The sequence below is a fragment of the Artemia sp. Qi Xiang Cuo genome, chromosome 21 (assembly GCF_049724085.1).
Source record: "Artemia sp. Qi Xiang Cuo chromosome 21, ASM4972408v1, whole genome shotgun sequence".
In the NCBI taxonomy this organism is placed as follows: Eukaryota; Metazoa; Arthropoda; class Branchiopoda; order Anostraca; family Artemiidae; genus Artemia; species Artemia sp. Qi Xiang Cuo.
In genome coordinates this window covers 15,622,941-15,641,694 of record NC_142814.1, presented here as the reverse complement: position 1 = coordinate 15,641,694, position 18,754 = coordinate 15,622,941, and the positions used below count along the sequence as shown (strand labels likewise).

General features: G+C 33.4%; 1 protein-coding gene across 6 annotated transcripts in view; it reads right to left on the bottom strand.

Annotated features, from left to right (window-relative positions):
• Positions 1 to 18,754, bottom strand: part of LOC148939273 (uncharacterized) — a 280,313-nt gene that overhangs the window by 28,800 nt on the left and 232,759 nt on the right. For 5 of the 6 annotated variants that reach the window (XM_089106654.1, XM_089106657.1, XM_089106658.1 and 2 more), the window contains 5 exons: positions 17,397 to 17,504; positions 15,380 to 15,559; positions 8,223 to 8,474; positions 5,807 to 5,979; positions 485 to 544 (listed from right to left, as the gene is read on the bottom strand). In XM_089106654.1, the coding sequence (XP_088962780.1) occupies positions 485 to 544; positions 5,807 to 5,979; positions 8,223 to 8,474; positions 15,380 to 15,559; positions 17,397 to 17,504 (773 nt within the window). The remainder of the gene's footprint in view (positions 1 to 484; positions 545 to 5,806; positions 5,980 to 8,222; positions 8,475 to 15,379; positions 15,560 to 17,396; positions 17,505 to 18,754) is intronic. The other variant, XM_089106655.1, reaches the window with a different exon arrangement.

Below are 18,754 nucleotides of genomic sequence, written 5' to 3'. Positions count from 1 at the left end.
AATCCAACTCTAAATGGGTACCTGAAGAAATTTGGGGGTGGTAAGCAGGAAGGGTGTGCAAAATCACAGGATGCATGGCCCCCAACCTCCCGCCCCCCCATTTCACTTCCTGACTGAAGGGCTACGAAACGGAGATCAGCACTGCCGGTTTGGACCTTAAGGGTCTAGTGCCGTCATAATTACTTACTTAATTACTTACATACAAAATATCAAATTCTTTGGACCAAAGAATTGATACTCGTTTTTAGCCTGAAATTATTTCCAGGCTCATGCTCTACAGGAGAGCTTACAGGCCTGAATTCCTAAAAACCATAAAACTTTCATAATTTTCTCTATAATTTTACACATCCTTATATATTTCATATTTTTTCCAGTCTTGAATATATTACATCCTCTACAAAATAATTTTCTGTGTACGGGCCTTTTATCTACCTACAACATTTTTAATGGTTCCCTCGACTAAAATGAATGCAACGAGAATTACCTGTCTTCGCTTGTTTCTCTTCTTGCAGAAGCTGATCTTCGACCAGGTAGGGTAAGAAACCTGAGAGGTGAAAATTAAGGGTTGTAATTCAAAGCTTGGATAGACTAGGAAAGGATAGTTTCGCCATATTTGAAGAAGAAAAAGGAGGGGGGAGCATTGTGCAAAAAGATATAGTACAAGAAACCAGGAAAAACAAAAAGAAAATCGTGCAAAACTTTTGTACATGTTTTTCATTACTCAAGGGCTTCATCACAAAACTTGGAATCTAGTCTACAAAAAACTAAATTTTATTTAAAAAATAAAACATTGATAAGCTTTGAAAATAAAAAGCTTAACTCCCTTGAACAAAATATTGAGAGAAAAAAAAACTACATCGATATGTTGGTTTATTTCAACATAGAAACATGCTCTTATGTTTTAGTTAACACACTATTCTATTTTTATTAGAAATTCAGTTATACAGATATTCTTAAAGAGTATTAGCATTAGTAAAATAAATTGCTGATTCTGTTAAATTATTTAGTTAATCTATTTAACTTGTTTTGTTTTATAGTAGTTTTAATTAATTAATTTAATTTTACTTATTTAATTTTGTCACTGTATGGATTTATTTTGTTCTTTATTCTGGTGATTATCACGCATAATGATGATTTCGAAAACTCTATTTGAAAACCTTTATAATGGTAGATACTGAAAAAAATATTATTTCATCTTTAATGAGCACTCTCCCGTTATTTCACGACCATTGTTTGAGACGACCCCTATGGAAAGAAAATGACACCTCAGAACTACCTATCCTGAAATGTGATTATCCTTGCTTTTCCAGGTGAGACGCTGAAAACCTTTAGTTAAGGATTTTCGACAATTTCGGATTCAGAAAATCTATATAAGGGGCTTCAGGTTCTTTGTCAGAATTCTCAAAATATCTACCGGTAATTATATTTCACTGCCCAGTTGAATGCACATGAAAATAACTATATTTTCTCAAAAGTGTTACATTTGAAATATTTATGCCTGGACAAGTTCTTTAAAAAACTATTTTTACAGTACTCTTTTTTATTGGCCAAGGATTACTCTGTACTAGGTGGCAGCTTCTACAAAAATTGCACAGCCTAGTGAAAATTGACACTTGGAATGATATGATGTTAAAAAACAACTATTGTATTGACATTTTGACTAATGAGTTCAGCAGTTATGAACTAGACTTGTTAAGGGTTTCCGAAACTCATCTCAGAGAGGTAGGAAGCATGAAACTAGGTTACATACAATCTAATTGTTCAGAATGAAAGATGGGTTACATAATCATGGAGTATGGCTCATGTTGAATAAGGAAGCTTCTATGTCTTGCTCAGGTTGGAAAAGCATTAATAATAGGACTATAGTTGCTCATTTCACGACTTAAATGGGCAAGGTATCAGTCATAGTGTTATGTGGCCCTGTAGGACAGACCGACTGAGGTAGAAATGACTCGGATGAATTTTATACATAGTTACAAGAACAAAAAGACAGGATCGAAAGATACTATTTTCATTGGGGAATCTTAATGCCCAGGTTGGTAAGACTAGGGATAGATTGTATCCTAACTTTGGTAAATTTGGCACAGGAAAGGAAAATAGCAACGATTATGGATTCGAGAATCTTTGTAGGTCTAACAATATAGTAATAAAAAAATACAGTATTTAGTCATTAAATAGCCCATAAGTTAAGATGGTAGTCACTCGATGATAAGACGGTCAGCCTTATAGATTATGCTACTGTAAATCTAGAACCGGCAGTATTAGTACAAGATATTATGTAAAAAGTAAAAATCACCGTCTAGCGAGTTCTAGAGTTAATTTTAAGCAGAAACTTAGGAAGAATAACTACCCTTAGAGAAATTGTGACATTGGTAGACTCCGGGATAAGAATAATTTTCTAGGAACAGTTGAATACGAAATCGGAGAGTATAAGATTTTTATATTTAGAGAATGGATGGAGTAATTTTATGAAAATAGTTTGCAAAGTAGTAGACGGTATCGTAGGGAGGAAAGTTGGAAACACAGCCAGAAATTTTAGTGAAAACGCTCAAAGCCTGGTAGGAAAGAGGAGGGGTTTGTACAAGAAATATTTGACTGATAGATCATATGAGAATAAAAAGAAAACAAGGGAAATACAGATGGTAATAAATTACAAATTATGGATTTGTAGTATGGAGGTCATGGAAAAAATTTTCGAGGATCACTCAGACTGCACTCAGACTGCACAATATCAAAATATGACGTTGGTTTCCTAAAAATTTAAAGGGACCAGTCATTCTGATATTATTCCAGTAAAAGATACAAGTAGCCTCAATTAATGATAAAGAGAGATGGGTATAGCTTTTTAAGAATGTGATAAACCATGATAAAGCTACGGGAAATGATAGAGAAAAGAATGAAAAAAATTTTGACAATTTGGAAGTGAAAGAAGTTGTTTTTTACGAAGAAGAGTTACTGAACGTGACTGTACTAAACGTTTTAAGAATAATAAGGTCTCAAGTACTGATGATGTGGTAAACAAGCCTTCAATATATGGCGATTGCGAAGTTGGAGACAAATTACTGAAGATTGCGAAATTGGAGACAAATTACTGAAGATCATGAATATTAATTTTTTAAAAGTGGAATCACCTAGCGGTTTAATGAAAACTTCAACTAAACACCATCATAAGAAAGGTAACAAAACTATGTGTTTCTGTCGCTTAAGTATATCAAATTAAAAAAAAATTCAATTGAAAGTAAGGAGCAACATTAAAACTTAAAACGAACAGAAACTATTACGTATTGCGAACAGAAATTATATGAAGGGAACGTTCCCTCGTCGATGCCTTGCTCTTTACGCTAAAGTTCAAATTTTGTCCCAAATCTTTAAGAATTACTCCTGAATCACAAAGGAAGCTTAATTAGAATAAATAGGTCTTTTAAGAGTACTAAAAAAACTTTAGCGTAGAGAGAGTATTGACAAGCGGAGATCCCCGTCACATACTTAATAATTTCTGTTCGTTTTAAGTTTTAATGTTGCTCCTTACTTACAGTTGTAAAAACTTGTTTCTTCAAAAATTTAATTTCTGATCGTTTTTTAAATAATACTGGAAAATCCGGCTCCCTCTTTATGGAAAATTCCTTCCCCCATGAAAAATTTATCCATGAAAAGATTCTCTTACGTAAACCCCCAACCCCCTCCCTCCGCCATAATAATAACCCCAGTAAACGTCTGTATTCTTCCCAATAACCAATACTATATGTAAACAATGGGAAAAGTTCATAACTTGAAGCCCTTCCCCCGGGGACTCTGGAGGGTTAAGTCATCCTCAAAGACATAGTTATTGTGCTTAAAATAAGGATATCTTAGAATTTCAATCAAGGGACTTGGGGAAAAAATAAGCGTGTGAGGGGGGCTAGATACCCTCCAATATATTTGGTCACTTATAAAGGGCACTAGAATTTTTATTTTCTGATCAAATGAGGTGTGTCCTGATCTTCTATTATCACTGGTTCGATATGATCACCCTGGAAAAAAAAAAAAAAAATAAACACGCATCCGTGATCTTTCTTTTGGCAAAAAATGCACAATTCAGCATTTTTTTGCATAGGAGCTTGAAACCTCTACAACAGGGTTCTCTGATATGATGAATCTGATAGAGTGATTTTTATTAAGATCACTTGATGTTTTGAGGGTGTTTCCTCCCTTTTTCAGAAATAGAGCAAGTTTTCGCAGGCTCGTAAATTTTGATGGGTGCCATTAAACCTGGTGAATCCGTATATTTCGAATAAGCATCAAAATTCGATTCTTTTGATGTATCTATTGTTATCAAGGCGCTGTTTCTTAAGGTTCGGTTATCATTTAGCCGCATTGCTCCTTACTTACAATTCATTACCACGAACTGTTTGACTAGGAATAAATGCATATGAGATGATGTTGTGTAACGAGAAGATCAATCAAGAGGATAAGTTATCCTCTTATTAATTATTTAGGATGCTGGATGCAGTGGAGGTGTAAAAAGTAGAATAGCCAAGGCCAAGAGTTATTTTTTCACAGTTGAAGGTTTGAAGATTAGGAATATAAGTCGGAAAACCAAAAAAAAGAATATTGGAAGCTACAGTAACGACAACGGTCAAGTTTGGTTCTGAAATATGAGTACTTTTGAGGTCAGGTGGGGATTTGTTAGATGTTTTAAGAGGAGTTTCCTACTGATAGCTTTGGGTGTTCGTTTGACTGATCGTATATCAAACAGCAAGCTGTAGGAAAATGCGGTTCTATCCCATTTTCCAGGTTAATAATGAGAGAAAGGTTGATATGGCTAGGACACGTTTTACAGATGAAGGATGACAGATCCCCAAAGATTGTTCTCTTTGGGCATCAATCTAGGAACAAACAAAAAGCAGGTCGTCCACAAATTGGCTAGGGAGAGGTCAAAAGGAAGGAAAAGAAACTGGAATTAGATTTTAAAAAAAATTGGAACTTTTAGAGAGAGGGTAAAGAGTGAATCTTTAAATAGATTGATTTGGGGGAGGAGTGTGTGCAGCTGTGTTGGCACCAGGCAGCTTGGTGCTTCAATGAGTTGTTTATAGTAGTAGTAGTTCTGTAGTAGTAGGAGTAGTAGTGGTAGTACTACTACTAGTAGTAGTAGTAGTAGTAGCAGTAGCAGTAGTAGTAGCACCAGCAGTAGGCGTTGTAGCTTCTGCTGCAACTGTAATTTTTTAATTTGTAATTTATTCTGTGCTAACAACAGAAAAACAATAATGTATTTTGGATATGATGTTACTTTTTAACTCAAATTTGTTTCTTGTTTCGTGTTAATGCATGATGCAAACAACTATGGGTATTCATATTTTTTATTACATATTTTTGATTTTTCTAACCATAAATTGGGGTTGGAATTCTTATCAATTTTATTGGAAATGAGAAAAAAGGAATCGAGGAACAAAATAAGCAGTCGAAGTAAACAAATCAAAAAAGAAGCTAATGTAGGGACATGAAGATGGATCATTAACTAGACACAGTCAAAGACAAGTAAACCAAGAAAAAGAGCCTATAAAAAGCAAGTATTTACAGAACATAATGTGATCAAGAAAATAGAAAAAGGCAGGCACGCTAAGAAAGCAGATATAACAAAGAAAATAAGAAAAACATAATTTTAGATGAATTATGAAAGAGACTTCGAAAGGGACTTCCAAAATAATTTGAAAAAAATGGAATACAGAAACGAGTCAAAAATAAAAGAGACTAAAGAGCTATAAAAAAAGTGAAAGAGAGACACAAAAATTAAAAAGAGATGAGGGAGTGCATTTAACGCTATACACACCTGTAGTCCTCTATGCTAGAGTCTCTTTCACGTAAAAGACCTGGTGTGACGCTCCTTCCTCTGATACCAGCGTAGGGTGAGGCTGTCAGAACCTGCTTATACTGTTGAGCCTCTTGTTTTTCAAGGTCAGATATTGCTTGACTTTGCTCCAACGATTGAGACCTCTTGTATGACTTAAATATAAGAAATGAAACTACTGTTAAAGAGCAATCTTTACCTTATGACTTATATCAATATGTTTGTGTTGTTTTGGTATACCTAAGCTCTCTCTTCTTCGCGTTGTTTCAGACACTTTAAAGTTTGAAACTGCTACATCCAACAAGTGGAACTTCTTTTACAACTGTCATCAGCTGTTTAAGTAACGTATATGGGGTTAATCGTATTTGGTCTGGATAGGTTTTGTGTTTTGAATTTATAGACCTTGACCCTGCGCATAAATTGTAAAAAAAAAACGAATTCATGTTTTTTCTCTTAAGTCGGCTATTTTTCGTGTTTTTCTAAGTCGTTTCAATCAACAATAAGACAAATTAAGTCCACACGCCTGACATGAGCTTAAGTGTAAAATTTCACGCTTAAGTGTAATTTTACAATTGATTTTACAATTGAGCTTAAGTGTATATATATATATATATATATATATATATATATATATATATATATATATATATATATATATATATATATATATATATATATATATATATATATATATATATATATGTATATATATATATACATATATATATATGTATATATATGTATATATATGATATGTATATATATGTGTGTATATATATATATATGTATATATATGTATATATATATGTGTGTGTGTGTGTGTGTGTGTGTGTGTGTGTGTGTGTGTGTGTGTGTGTGTGTGTGTGTGTGTGTGTGTGTGTGTGTGTGTGTGTGTGTGTGTGTGTGTGTGTGTGTGTGTGTGTGTGTGTGTGTGTGTGTGTGTGTGTGTGTGTGTGTGTGTGTGTGTGTGTGTGTGTGTGTGTGTGTGTGTGTGTGTGTGTGTGTGTGTGTGTGTGTGTGTGTGTGTGTGTGTGTGTGTGTGTGTGTGTGTGTGTGTGTGTGTGTGTGTGTGTGTGTGTGTGTGTGTGTGTGTGTGTGTGTGTGTGTGTGTGTGTGTGTGTGTGTGTGTGTGTGTGTGTGTGTGTGTGTAATGTCAATGTCAGCCAATGGATAGAAAAAAGCGAAAATGATAAAAGCAGATATTTCGGCAAGGACCTTTTTCGGCCAAGCCGTTTTTCGGGCTAAAAAAAAAAGAAGAAAAATTAAGCTTTGAAGTAAATTTGAACAGAGCATGCAAATCACTCTCGGTTATTTCTGGGCTACTTAATTTTATTAATTTTTTTTTCTCGTTTGTCATACATCATTTATAGCCGGTGTGGTCTTAGAATGAATTTACGTCAAGCTTACGGGGAACATTTGACCAATGTTGTCTTAGATTTTTTCATGTGGGTTGAAAAATATGCAAATCTTATATTTCACTTTAATTTTTTACGATATTGCAAAAGAAATCGAGTTTTTCCTCATTCTTTGCGTTTTAATTTACACTTTCACACACAATTTGAAGCCGTTTATCCAGAGAATAGATTTCAAAACTTTAGCACATATTTTGAAAGACCATAGATTCAAAAGACACCTCCTTAGTAATTAAATATTTGATTCCAAATCTTTTCTTCATTACAGTTTTTCCGCTCTGGGTTTCTACCAAATTGTTTATATCTAAAAAAAAGTTTTCCGACATGTTTTCCAATTAGCGAGGTTTTTTTTTTGTCACTTTTTTTGTTGTTGTCACCTTCAAATTAATCGGATGAAGAAATTAGAATCCTCCGAGACTTGAAAAAAGACAAAAGCACAATAATCACAAAAACACACAAAGAAAACACAGTTGTGATTATGGACGCCACAGATTATTATAAAAAAGCAAATGTCCTTTTGATTGAAAAAAAACTTACAAAGAGGTAAGAACTGACCATGCAGATAAATACACACAGCAATTGAGAAGAGAACTAGAAAGTTTAAAAGGTAACAGACTAATTACCCCTCAAATGTAGAGACGATTTTACCCCAAAAGTTCTTTCACCTTTAACCCCAAAGATGAAACAAACAAAAAATGAATTTGGCTTGTCTGAATATTTAAATAGTTTCAAAAAAGGTACAATGTAAAAATAATGAAATAAGGGAACGGAGCTGAAAATTTTCGAGCATTTAAAATGTTCTATTCAACAACTGAACTCCTTACAACAACTTTAAAATTCAACAACAATAAAATTCAACAACTTTCAAAAACTGAATGAAGTTTCGACTTGTTTGAATTTTCAAACGATTTTCAAAAAGGTACAATGTACAAATAATGCAATGGAGTTGAAAAGTTTCAAACATTAAAATTTGTTATTTAACAAACCTGTGATTTCTTTGACGATTTTGTTTCCGAGGGCTCTCCAGTTCTTCGTTTCATGGGATCGTAATCAGCGCTTAGATCAAGTCTATGGTATTTCTTCAAATCTTCTGTTGTTCTATTAATTTTCCTTAACGCGTCGATAAATTCATTCTTTACTTTTCCACCAGGAGCGTCTTTTGATTTTGCATCTTTTTGAGTTTCAGAGGTTAAATATTCTCCCAGGACTAGAGGTGAAAGGTCACGAACTTTTTGTACCTATATAAACAATTTAGTAGCCTGGATAAACATGAATTTACAAAAACTGTTGTTTCTTCGTGTTTTCGTGGTAAAAATTTGAAAATCAATTACAACCCGGGTCAATTGTAACTGAAACTCTAAGAAATGAAAATTTGGAAACATAATATACATCAAAAGAAATCTTTATTTTATTCTGATTCCAACATACAGAAGTTACTAGGTTTAAAGGTACTGATCAAAAAGTTTTCAGCATAAGTAAATCTGAATTATTTCGGAAAAGGGTAGGAGACACCCTCCTAAAAAGATCAGATATTGATAAAAATCTCAACATAAGCTTGTGAATCTCTAGGAGACCTCTCATATAGTTTTCAAATCTTTATTTACGAAAAAGTGGAATTCACAGCTGTGTTTATTTTATTTAGTTTTCACACCAAAGGTGGTTGCATCAAACCAGAGGTCTTAGAGCTTCGGAAGGGGTTTTATTCGAACTGGATTCGCAAGTTCTGGTCTGATCTGAGGGGAAATATACCCCTTCTCATTCCTTTTTTCCACCAGAGCCTGCTTCGTTTAAACTTGGTAACGAAGTATTCATAAATAAATAGTATTCTTTTGTATAGAAGTATTCATAAATAATTTTTAGAAGAAATTGGGGCTCGTTAAGTAGTGCTGTACGAAGATATTGAATATTTTGAGTTTACTTGAAACCGTTAATTGTTGGAATCCGAAAACGAGAGAACTTTTCTCTGAAAACATTTTAGGATTTCAAGGACTTTTCCTTTTTCATTCAATTGAAAAACTTAGCACATACTAGGCCTAAGGGCTAATATAAAAACTTTAGAATAAACATGGCAATTAAATATTCTGGAGTGAAATGTAGCCCTACGTGAGCAACGGGCCCTAGGCCCACTGCTTTACCCAGATGTCCCTCCCAAAACTATGACCAAAAGGGCTGTGCCATGGACTACGACTAAAAACTAATGGTTGTCGAATATTGGAAGAGGGTTCTATCGAATAGGGAACGCGAGATCTAATGACCTTTCTCTGAGTTTGAGGGAATTGGAACTTAAAATCTCTATACTTTGCCTTTTCGGTCTGAGCCCCATCGTGGCAAAACACGATTTGAGATTGAAAGTCAAAATCGATATAAAAATCAGATATAAAAATTATGGTTTTGGGGGCAGACTTCCAGAAATACCCTTAATTTCATATTAGAGACGAACAGACTTTTAATAAAAATATTTATTCATAATAAATATATTAAATATATTAAAAAATATTATTAAATATTTTTTAATAAGAAAACTTATTAAATAAGTTTTCAAATGAAAGTAAAGTGCGGCACTGGAATTCAAAATAAACATAAATTATCCTGCACAGGATGGAAACTATTGCCCCCTTAGACCCCATGATCGGGGCAAAAGTTTGAATTTATCCACCGTTGCTTCCCAAAGAATCGAAGAATTTATTTATTTATATTTGCTTCAAATAATAAAATTTGCCATTCAAGAGTTTCGAAAGGCAATCATCAAATAAATTATGGATAATTAGCAATTGACTGTATTTTTACACCCCCAAATCCATTCAGTCAATTACTAGTTAAATATAAGTGTAAGAAGGTGGCATCCCCAACATTCATATATAAAACGGAGACTAAGAGTTACCTTCTATAAAGATAAGCTCTCTTGAATCCCCCTTTCTTTAGAGAGCAGATCTGGTCACCCTTAAGGAAAGGAGAATAAAAGTTTCTTGTCATTTGTCAACAATGTCCTCCATAATCTCTGGACAAACTCCCTTTTCCCTAGTCAACTTTTGCCACTCTGACCACACCTACTTTGTTCCTCTTCAACAAAAATCCCCTTTCTGACACAAATGAAACTTTCCAATGAATGATTTAGATAAAGTTTCATCCCATAAATAATTGATAAGTTAAATAAATGATATGTTAATACCCCCCCTCACTATATTTTACTCTACAAATGTTTAATGTTTATTTTGCAAATTTTGAGCTTTTTTATAGTGTTTATTTTTATTTTTAACTAAACCGTCTTTAGCACTTTTTTGTCAGACGGAATTTTGAATTATGAATTATGTCCCAATTCTTTAAGAATGACTCCTGAAACACTATGTTCATTTAATTAGAACAATAAGAAGCTTTTTATAAAGTACTAAAAAACTTCAGCGTAAAGAGTGGGTTTCGAGGAGGAGCAAACACCCCTTATGTACGTAATAATTTCTGTTCCTTTTAAGTTTTAATGTTGCTCCTTACTTTCAGTTGAAAAAAAAACGCTTCAGTTTTCAGAAAATCATATTAATGATCTAAATCTACCATGCTATCCATGAAAATTTTTCTTATATATTAAAAAGAAAAGTTTAAAAAAGTGTTAAAAGTCCGTTTAAAATTTTCTTATTTCGATAAAATGAACATTCATGAAGAATTGCCGCTTTAAAGCTTCTGAATTTTGTTAAATATAAACTTGTGTTTTATTTTGATATTCTTTCAAGGATTGTTGTTACTAATTTATTCAACTGGTTTATTTCATCTTATATATACTATTTTAATTAATAAGTATCTAAATTTAATTCTTTCCTTACACTGAAGCACATCACAGTTCATTAAAACCGAAATAATAAATCAATCAAAATAATCAAAATAAGAAATCAAAAACAAAAATCACAATAAATCATAAACTATAACAGGCATATCAGAGGTGATATGAACAAACAACAAAAAAGTTCAGCAAAATTCACCCCTCCCCCAAGTCCAGCCCCAGTACTATATGTGACATAGCACAAAGGTCACTCTAGGCTTCTTCAGATTTTATCACACGGAGCGTAAAAGATCACATAAAAAGTGAAAATAAAAAGTGAAAAGAAAAAGATATCGCATGCAAAATTAAGCAGACTTAAAGCCTTTTTCCGAGAGCTAGAAAGCTCAGCCACCTTAGCTTCCTATAGCCTATTTTCTTTATTCCCGACTGGGGAGAAGCTGCCCTACAGCTATTGGCGAGAAGACAAGAATTGGCTAGACTTGGAAAGTGAATCTAGCCTCGTGGGAAGTGTTTGTGACTAATGGTTTTTGGCAATAAATTCAAATTATTATACACAGGACTTTAATAAAACTGCCATGTTGGCACGGTGGCTCAATTTTAGTTTGGTAATACGGGACCCAGAGATCAAATCTAGCTGTAACAACACACTGCAGGGCCGACACAAAGACCTTAATAGTCAAGAAGCGTCGTTAATCCGATTACTTACTTACTTACTTAATAAATATTCCAATTTTGAATTTTTCTTCATGTTAGCATAAATTGCTTTATGAAATGAAGCAATTATGATCACCATGGAAATGAAGTAATCCATGGAAGACTTTATGATCACCTCAATAACCTGCATGTATTGTATGACGGTCAGTTCTGATTCCGAAAGTGAAATTCGACTTCGAATGCTGTACAGCATCTTTTAGAAAATGTTAATTTAGCTTTAAAAAAGGGTGAGTATTGTATTAGTATTTTTATAGATTTTAAAAAAGTATTTGGTACCTTTGATTTCAGTATTTTATCGGATAGATTAAGAGATTTGGGTGTAAAATGGAGATGTTTGGATTGATTAAGTTCATATTTAAATGGTAGGTCAGTGAGTGTAAATCTAGGAGAGAGGTTTTCTAGGTTTTTCCTGTTTCCTGTGGAGTTCCTCAGGGTTCTGTCCTAGGACTCTGTTGTATTTATTGTATGTCAATAGTATGCGGTTCTACATTCCTGGTGCATCTATGACATCTTTCACCGAAAACACAGCACTTGTTGTGGCAGCAAAGACTCTTGAAGAATTGGTCCAGAAAGCAAACAGAGCTCTGCAAGGGCTGAGTGAGTTTGTAGGCACTAGCTTACTTAGCATTAACTCGGCAAAGAGTAGTTATATTCTGTTTAATCGGACTTGTGTATCTCCAAATCTTCCCGGTGAAATAGGAATAAATAGTTCTGTGTTAAAGTAGGCTGAGGAAGTGCGATAACTTGGATTCATTCTTGATCAGAACCTCAGCTGGAGAAGACACGCTGATGTGGTTGTGTGTAAGGTAGCGCGTCGCCTTGGAATTTTAAGACGTTTTCAACATTTTTTACCTTCTCATATTTTAGTTCTTTTATATTACTCTTTGATTGTGCCGTATATAAATTATGGATGTATGATTTGGGCTAGTAATTTTACGTGCAATTTTAAACGAGTGCAGGTTCAGCAAAATAAAGCAGTGAGGTTAATTAGTAAGTATGATACAGGAGTTTTAAGTACAGAGTCGATTTTTAGGAAACTTAGGATTTTGAATGTTGTTCTAATTGCTGTTTTTGTCTTTCAGAGTTTGAATGGTTTTGCACCTGATGTTTTTAATAGTTTTTTTTTTCGTTTTAATTCATTTTATCATGGACATGCTACGAGAAATCCTGAAGATCTGGTAAGTGAGCCAAGGAGTACGGTTCGTTCTAGCCATGTGGTAAAGCACACGGAAAGGGAAAGTAAGCCGCAATTTAAAAGCCGGTTAAAGAAGCATCTCCTTACGGGCAGTTGGTGAGTGTGGACTGGATTGTGAGAGAGGACAATTTAAGTTTTTTTTTCTGTTAATAATTTTTTTTTATTGTTCTGTAATTATTATTAACATCTCTATCTTTTTGTTCTTTATTTGTGTTTACTTCAGTGATGATTGTGTACTGGTTGCGTTTTTCAAGTATATTTGGGCTTTGTTTGTAGGCGGTCGTCAAGCCGGCATGATTTATATTTAATAAAGATGCTGAATAAAAAAAAATGAACAGTATTTCGAAAATGTTGCAAGATATTGGTTGAGACCAATTAAAACACTGGTTTATGCATAAAAACTGATTATGAAAATGGGAACATAGCCAATTTTTAAATAGCTTGCTTTTTACTCGTTAATTACAAGTAGCCGGTATAATTTTCAGTTTAGCCTGTCTTGTAAGCCAGCTTCGCTTTCCGTTGGTTTCTTTCGACTGGCACTTTCCTGCCGTTAAGACACAGGTTGTCGTGAGAAAAGGCCTTTTAAGTATGTAGAAACTCCTCCAAGACCTATAAGCAATCATCTCAGAAATTGTCAAAGATTATATTTTCAGATAATATTTGCGCTGATATTTTCAGATAAATTCGCTTCTTTTGCTACTAAATGTTCAATAATAGCTATTAACAAAGAAGATCTTTTTGGACCGCAGGCCTAGCAAAAGAGAGCCGAAAGAAAATAGAAAATAGCTATTAGAGATAAGAAAATGATCATTATTACCATAGATAAATTAGCATGTTGATAGTTGCAGAACTGAATAAGAACAGAAGAACTAAATGATACGCTGAATAAGATGGTGACTGATCCTCTTTTTAAAATAAAGGGCTTTTAAAAAGTTGATGAGTGTATCAATAGTTCGGCTTGAAAATATTTTTCTGCTCACTCAATAATTCATCTACATGATTCAGCAGAGAACTGTATAGTTCAGAAAACGATATAATAAAACATCAGCAAGACAAGATTTTATAAAACTGCAGAACTGCAGAACTTCTAAGTTGAATGTCATAGCGCAAGAACTTTTGGAGAAAGCAAAGCATTTCTAGATCTTACTGCAAGAGCTCTGGTAAGCTTGATAAGTATGGCAGCACGTCTGATCAAAAGCTCTTTTTTGTGATTTATTCCTTTGAAAACAACCACGTGACGTTATAGCATGAAGTGCATGTTTCTCCATGGTACTTTTATAATCAGGGTCAACTGGTTCCAATCATTGGAGGGAGTATATGTCTTGAAGCCTGAAGGCAGACGAGTAATGCTTACAATATAAAAAGATACCTTTAATATATAGTCAGTAGCTTTCATTAAAAGGTGACAAATTTTACATGTAGTTAGGTTAACTCTGTTTTGTCTCACGACTGGGGGGTGCAGTTGAAATTTTCGTAAAGGTTTTATTTGGGGGGAAGGGAATTTTAGTTTTTAAAACCCAAATCCATATAGAAACTAATGAAGTTTAGCTAGGGGGCAATGAACCTAGATAATTTTAAAACCCAAGTCCACATATGAACCAGTGAATTTTAACTAGGAGCAATACATCCCTTGATTGGTATTTGGTGTGAATAAATCAGTTTTTTTTTTTTCTCTTTTGTTTTGGCTTAACCGAAGAGCATGTAAAACTGACAAAAGAGAAAATTGAAAAGCGTCACCAAGAAAACAGGCAGTCCTCGCCATCTAGCCTAACTCAGCAAAGGCATAATAAACCCTAAATAAAATTTAGTTGGTATTTATTTGTTAATGTCTCTTTTCTACATTTGTATTAAGTTTCGCCAAAGATAAGATCATCATTTTTCAGAAAAAAGAGGCAAACGGTGATTAGCTAAATGAGCTATTATTTATTTATTTATTTTCTAATAAATAATAGCATTTTTTATGTAAAAAATTTGATCAGGACTTTCCTGACAATTACTGTTTCATTTAAAAGTACTGCTGGAAATGTGCCATAACTTTGAAAACAAAAGTACACATCTGATTAACATTTTAGTAATATAATTTAAAGATTTATTAAAGAATAATATAATTTGAATAAATAAATTTTATTTTTAAAAAAACTTCGGTATATCCAGTGAATCAGTTTTTGGCAACAAACTGCGATAGGCGACTCGGCTTAATTAGAACTTGACCTTTAAAAAAGGAAGTTTTGATAATAATACAAACACAAAAAGAGTCAAATTTACACGATAATACCAAATATATGGAAATTCATCAACTTTATAAACTACAAACATCAGATGTGAGCTGGTGTAAAATCTGGAGAAAAAATAAGTGAAATGATCGTGGCCTTTAAGTCAAGAAAGTAAATGTCTGAATTTTGGTGCAATATCGTGGTTGAAGTAACTGCAGTAATTTATAAATATACAATGCATGTTTTACGTACATCATCAATGAGTTTGAGCAGTTTCTTCTCTTCTTCTGTTTCTTTTTTATGCCTATTTTGTATTGTTTCATGTAGTTGTTCTCTATCTCTTTCAACTTTTTCTTTGTCCCGCTTTAGCTTCTCACAGGACGTCCTCAGTTTAGCGTGAGCGTCTCGGAGTTCGAGAAGATCAAATTGAAGCTGCAAGTAAAAACAAAAGTGATATTCAATTTTATTATAAAACACCGAAATTAATCCAAGAACCGTAATTATTATGACATTATGTGTTAGTTTTAATATTATTCGTTTTATTATTTTCTAATTGTGTTTTTTTTGTATTATTTATTTTATATTATTTATTTACTCTATATTATTTATTACTTTATCATATTTAATCATAAATATTTACTATTATAAATAATAAATGTTTATAATACATAAAATTTATATCATCATAACATTGTTTTATTATAATGCCAAATTATACTCCCACTACATTTCAAAACTATTTCAGATATCATTAATTTCTGCTATATGTGATATTCAAAAGATGAGAAAATGTTAAAAAGCGAATAAAACAGTTAAAAAGACAGTGAAATCAAGCAAGAACTGTTAAATTCTTAAATTATCAATTGGTACTAAACCCTGGTATAATTTTTTCTTTATTTTTCTCAAATTGGATTTATAAAGGGTAAATAAAAGAAATACTTGCCAAAGGCCAGAAATAATAACGTAATATGTGATCTTTGAGTTTTCCGGCTCGTAAAAGGGTATCAGATTGCTTTCAAAACATCTTATAGCGATATTTTAAAAAAGGGTCAAATTCTTATTATCAAAATATTTTTTCCTCAAAGGGGACGAACGCTAGTGCCTCATGTAGACTTGGCTCTACATTAGACGAAGATAATTTTTTTAACCGAAATGAAAGAAAACAATTAATTTAAAAATGAAGAAGAAAAAAATCACAAATAGAGCATGAGACGAGGCCCACATTTAAAAAAATCGCAGGTCATTCTCTGTTCGTCTTCAGTGACTAATTAAGATAAGTATAATATAAAATACTTACAAGATAAATAATACATTTACAAGCAATGCGTTATGAAATTCATTGTATAGAACTCTGAGCTGTATCTAGGAGAGACAAAACTCATATGATTCAATGTATCTTATGTAAAACATTATGACTAAATTCAACTATTACTTATTGCTGTTTTTCTTTCCGGACAAAGTATCAGGTACAGACATAGGAGGAGGGAGCCCTCAGAATGAAAGCCACTAGGAAATTTCCCGTTAGGGGAGAGGGGGCTAATTCTCCAGGAGCCCGTTTTTTTCTATCAAGATTTAAATGGAATCGTTTATCTTTTTATTATTCCTTTTTAAAATATCTTCTTTTTTCTAATTTGGGGGGAGGGCTATTACTTACTCGCCGTGTCAGCGTTCACGGCATGAGATTCAGAATTTGAATTTCTTTTTTACGCTGCTTTCTAAAACTTTCCGTTAGCTCTGTTTCAACATAAATGAATTTAATACCTTCCCCAATAAAAAAAAAAATACTGCTTTACATTTCTGGTTTATATATCACCCAAATTGGGACAAAAAGAAGCCTTTACCAAGGCCCTCAATTTGCAAATTTTTGAAACCAGACAAGGACGAGCAGAGCCTGGTGGGGGGGGGATAGGAATTTTATGTCTTTAAATCACATATTATAGTTTGTTGATTATATATGAATAAACTTCTATCTGTCAAACTCCATACTCCGAAAAGGAGAACGGTTTAATTCAACGGTTTAAACGGTTTAATTTCCGGTTTAAACGGTTTAATTAAACGGTTTAATCTCCGAAAGGGAGAACGGTCCGAAAAGGAGAACGGTTCTACGCTATTTTATAGATTTTTACAAAACCGAGTCTTTCCTCACTCGTGTTCCAAAAAAGACTAGGGTTTATTCAAACCCTGTATTTATGGACGGATGGACGGATATTTTATGGACGGAACTTCGTCATTAAACTGAAAAGGAAATAATGTTTTATATTTTAGCTACCTCAGTGACTTTCTTTCGGGTGTCCTCTTGTTCATCTCCAACTGAGCGCTGCAGCTGTTCTAGACGTCTTTTTGCCTCCAAACGTTCCCTGTCTCGTTCTCGCTCCACCTACAAAATAGAAAAACGGTAATTTAGCATTGTCTCGCTCTCTGTCTCGTTCTCGTTCAACCTACAAAATAGAAAAACGGTAATTGGGCTTCGAAAATGCAGTAATATTGACACAGAAAATGGTCTACTATTTATAGTTTATATTTTCAAAGATTCTGAGGGATATAACCTCACTTAAAGAAAATGTGGGATTATGAAATATTGTAAAGGATAGCCTGTGTTCTTATTCTTCTCGTAAGGTGCTGCAGCATAGTTTAAGACGGCTTTTAATTCCTTTTTGCCATCAGATATGCTCTTTTTACAGCTTATTGTGCCATGCAGGGTATATTTGTGCCATTTGTGTGGTTTTTCAGGGGATGGCTGATTAAATTCTTCCAATCAGTACTTTTTTAGACCGATTTTTAAATTTAACTTTTAGCCCGAATTTGCATAAGAAACTGATGCTTTCGTCCAATTTTCGCTTTTATGGCAAGGCTATCTAATGTAAGGCACCATTAGGATTAGTTCCTAAACTTGACTAAAGGGCCATTTATTGGCTCACTTAAAAGCTGTTTTCTATCTAATCACTTTTTAAAAAGTCTACTTTATAATGCTATCACAAAGGGTCCCGATCATATGGCACCCGAAAAGCGTACTTTCTCATTTATTTTTACTGAAAATGCCAAAAACGTGCCTTTTCCAATGTAAGGACTCCAAAAACTGTTTTTGTTTTAAATATAGGCAGGGGCAAGAAGCTAGGGTTCGCGAGCACCCCCATCAATTGCTGCAAATAGAACTAAGACGCAGGTAATACCATAAATAGATATTTAAAGCCTCAATTCAAAGGTATTGATTATTTCAGCGTGCTATTTGTAGATTTATACATAGTATAGTAGATTTATAGCTATAGCTATATTGTAGCTATATTGTATATTACATAGCTATATTGTAGATTTATGTATAGTTATAAAGAACATTAAAAAGCCAAATCGAGTGGCGATAATCCTTCGAGGTCAAGGTTACTTGACCTCGTCTTAAATTTCTAGCTCTCTAACACATTTCTAGGTTGGTAACACATTTCTAAATTTCTAACACAAATTTCTAGGTTGATTTGAAAGAGGTAGTAGTACAAAGGAGACTCTTATGGACAAGAAGCTATTGTCTAATGGTAATAGTTCTGCCTTGTGGCCGTGGAAACACTGGTTTGAATCTAGGAATTTTTTTATTTTTTTTTAATACGTATTGTCTTTCAAGCGCCTATTCATTCTAAC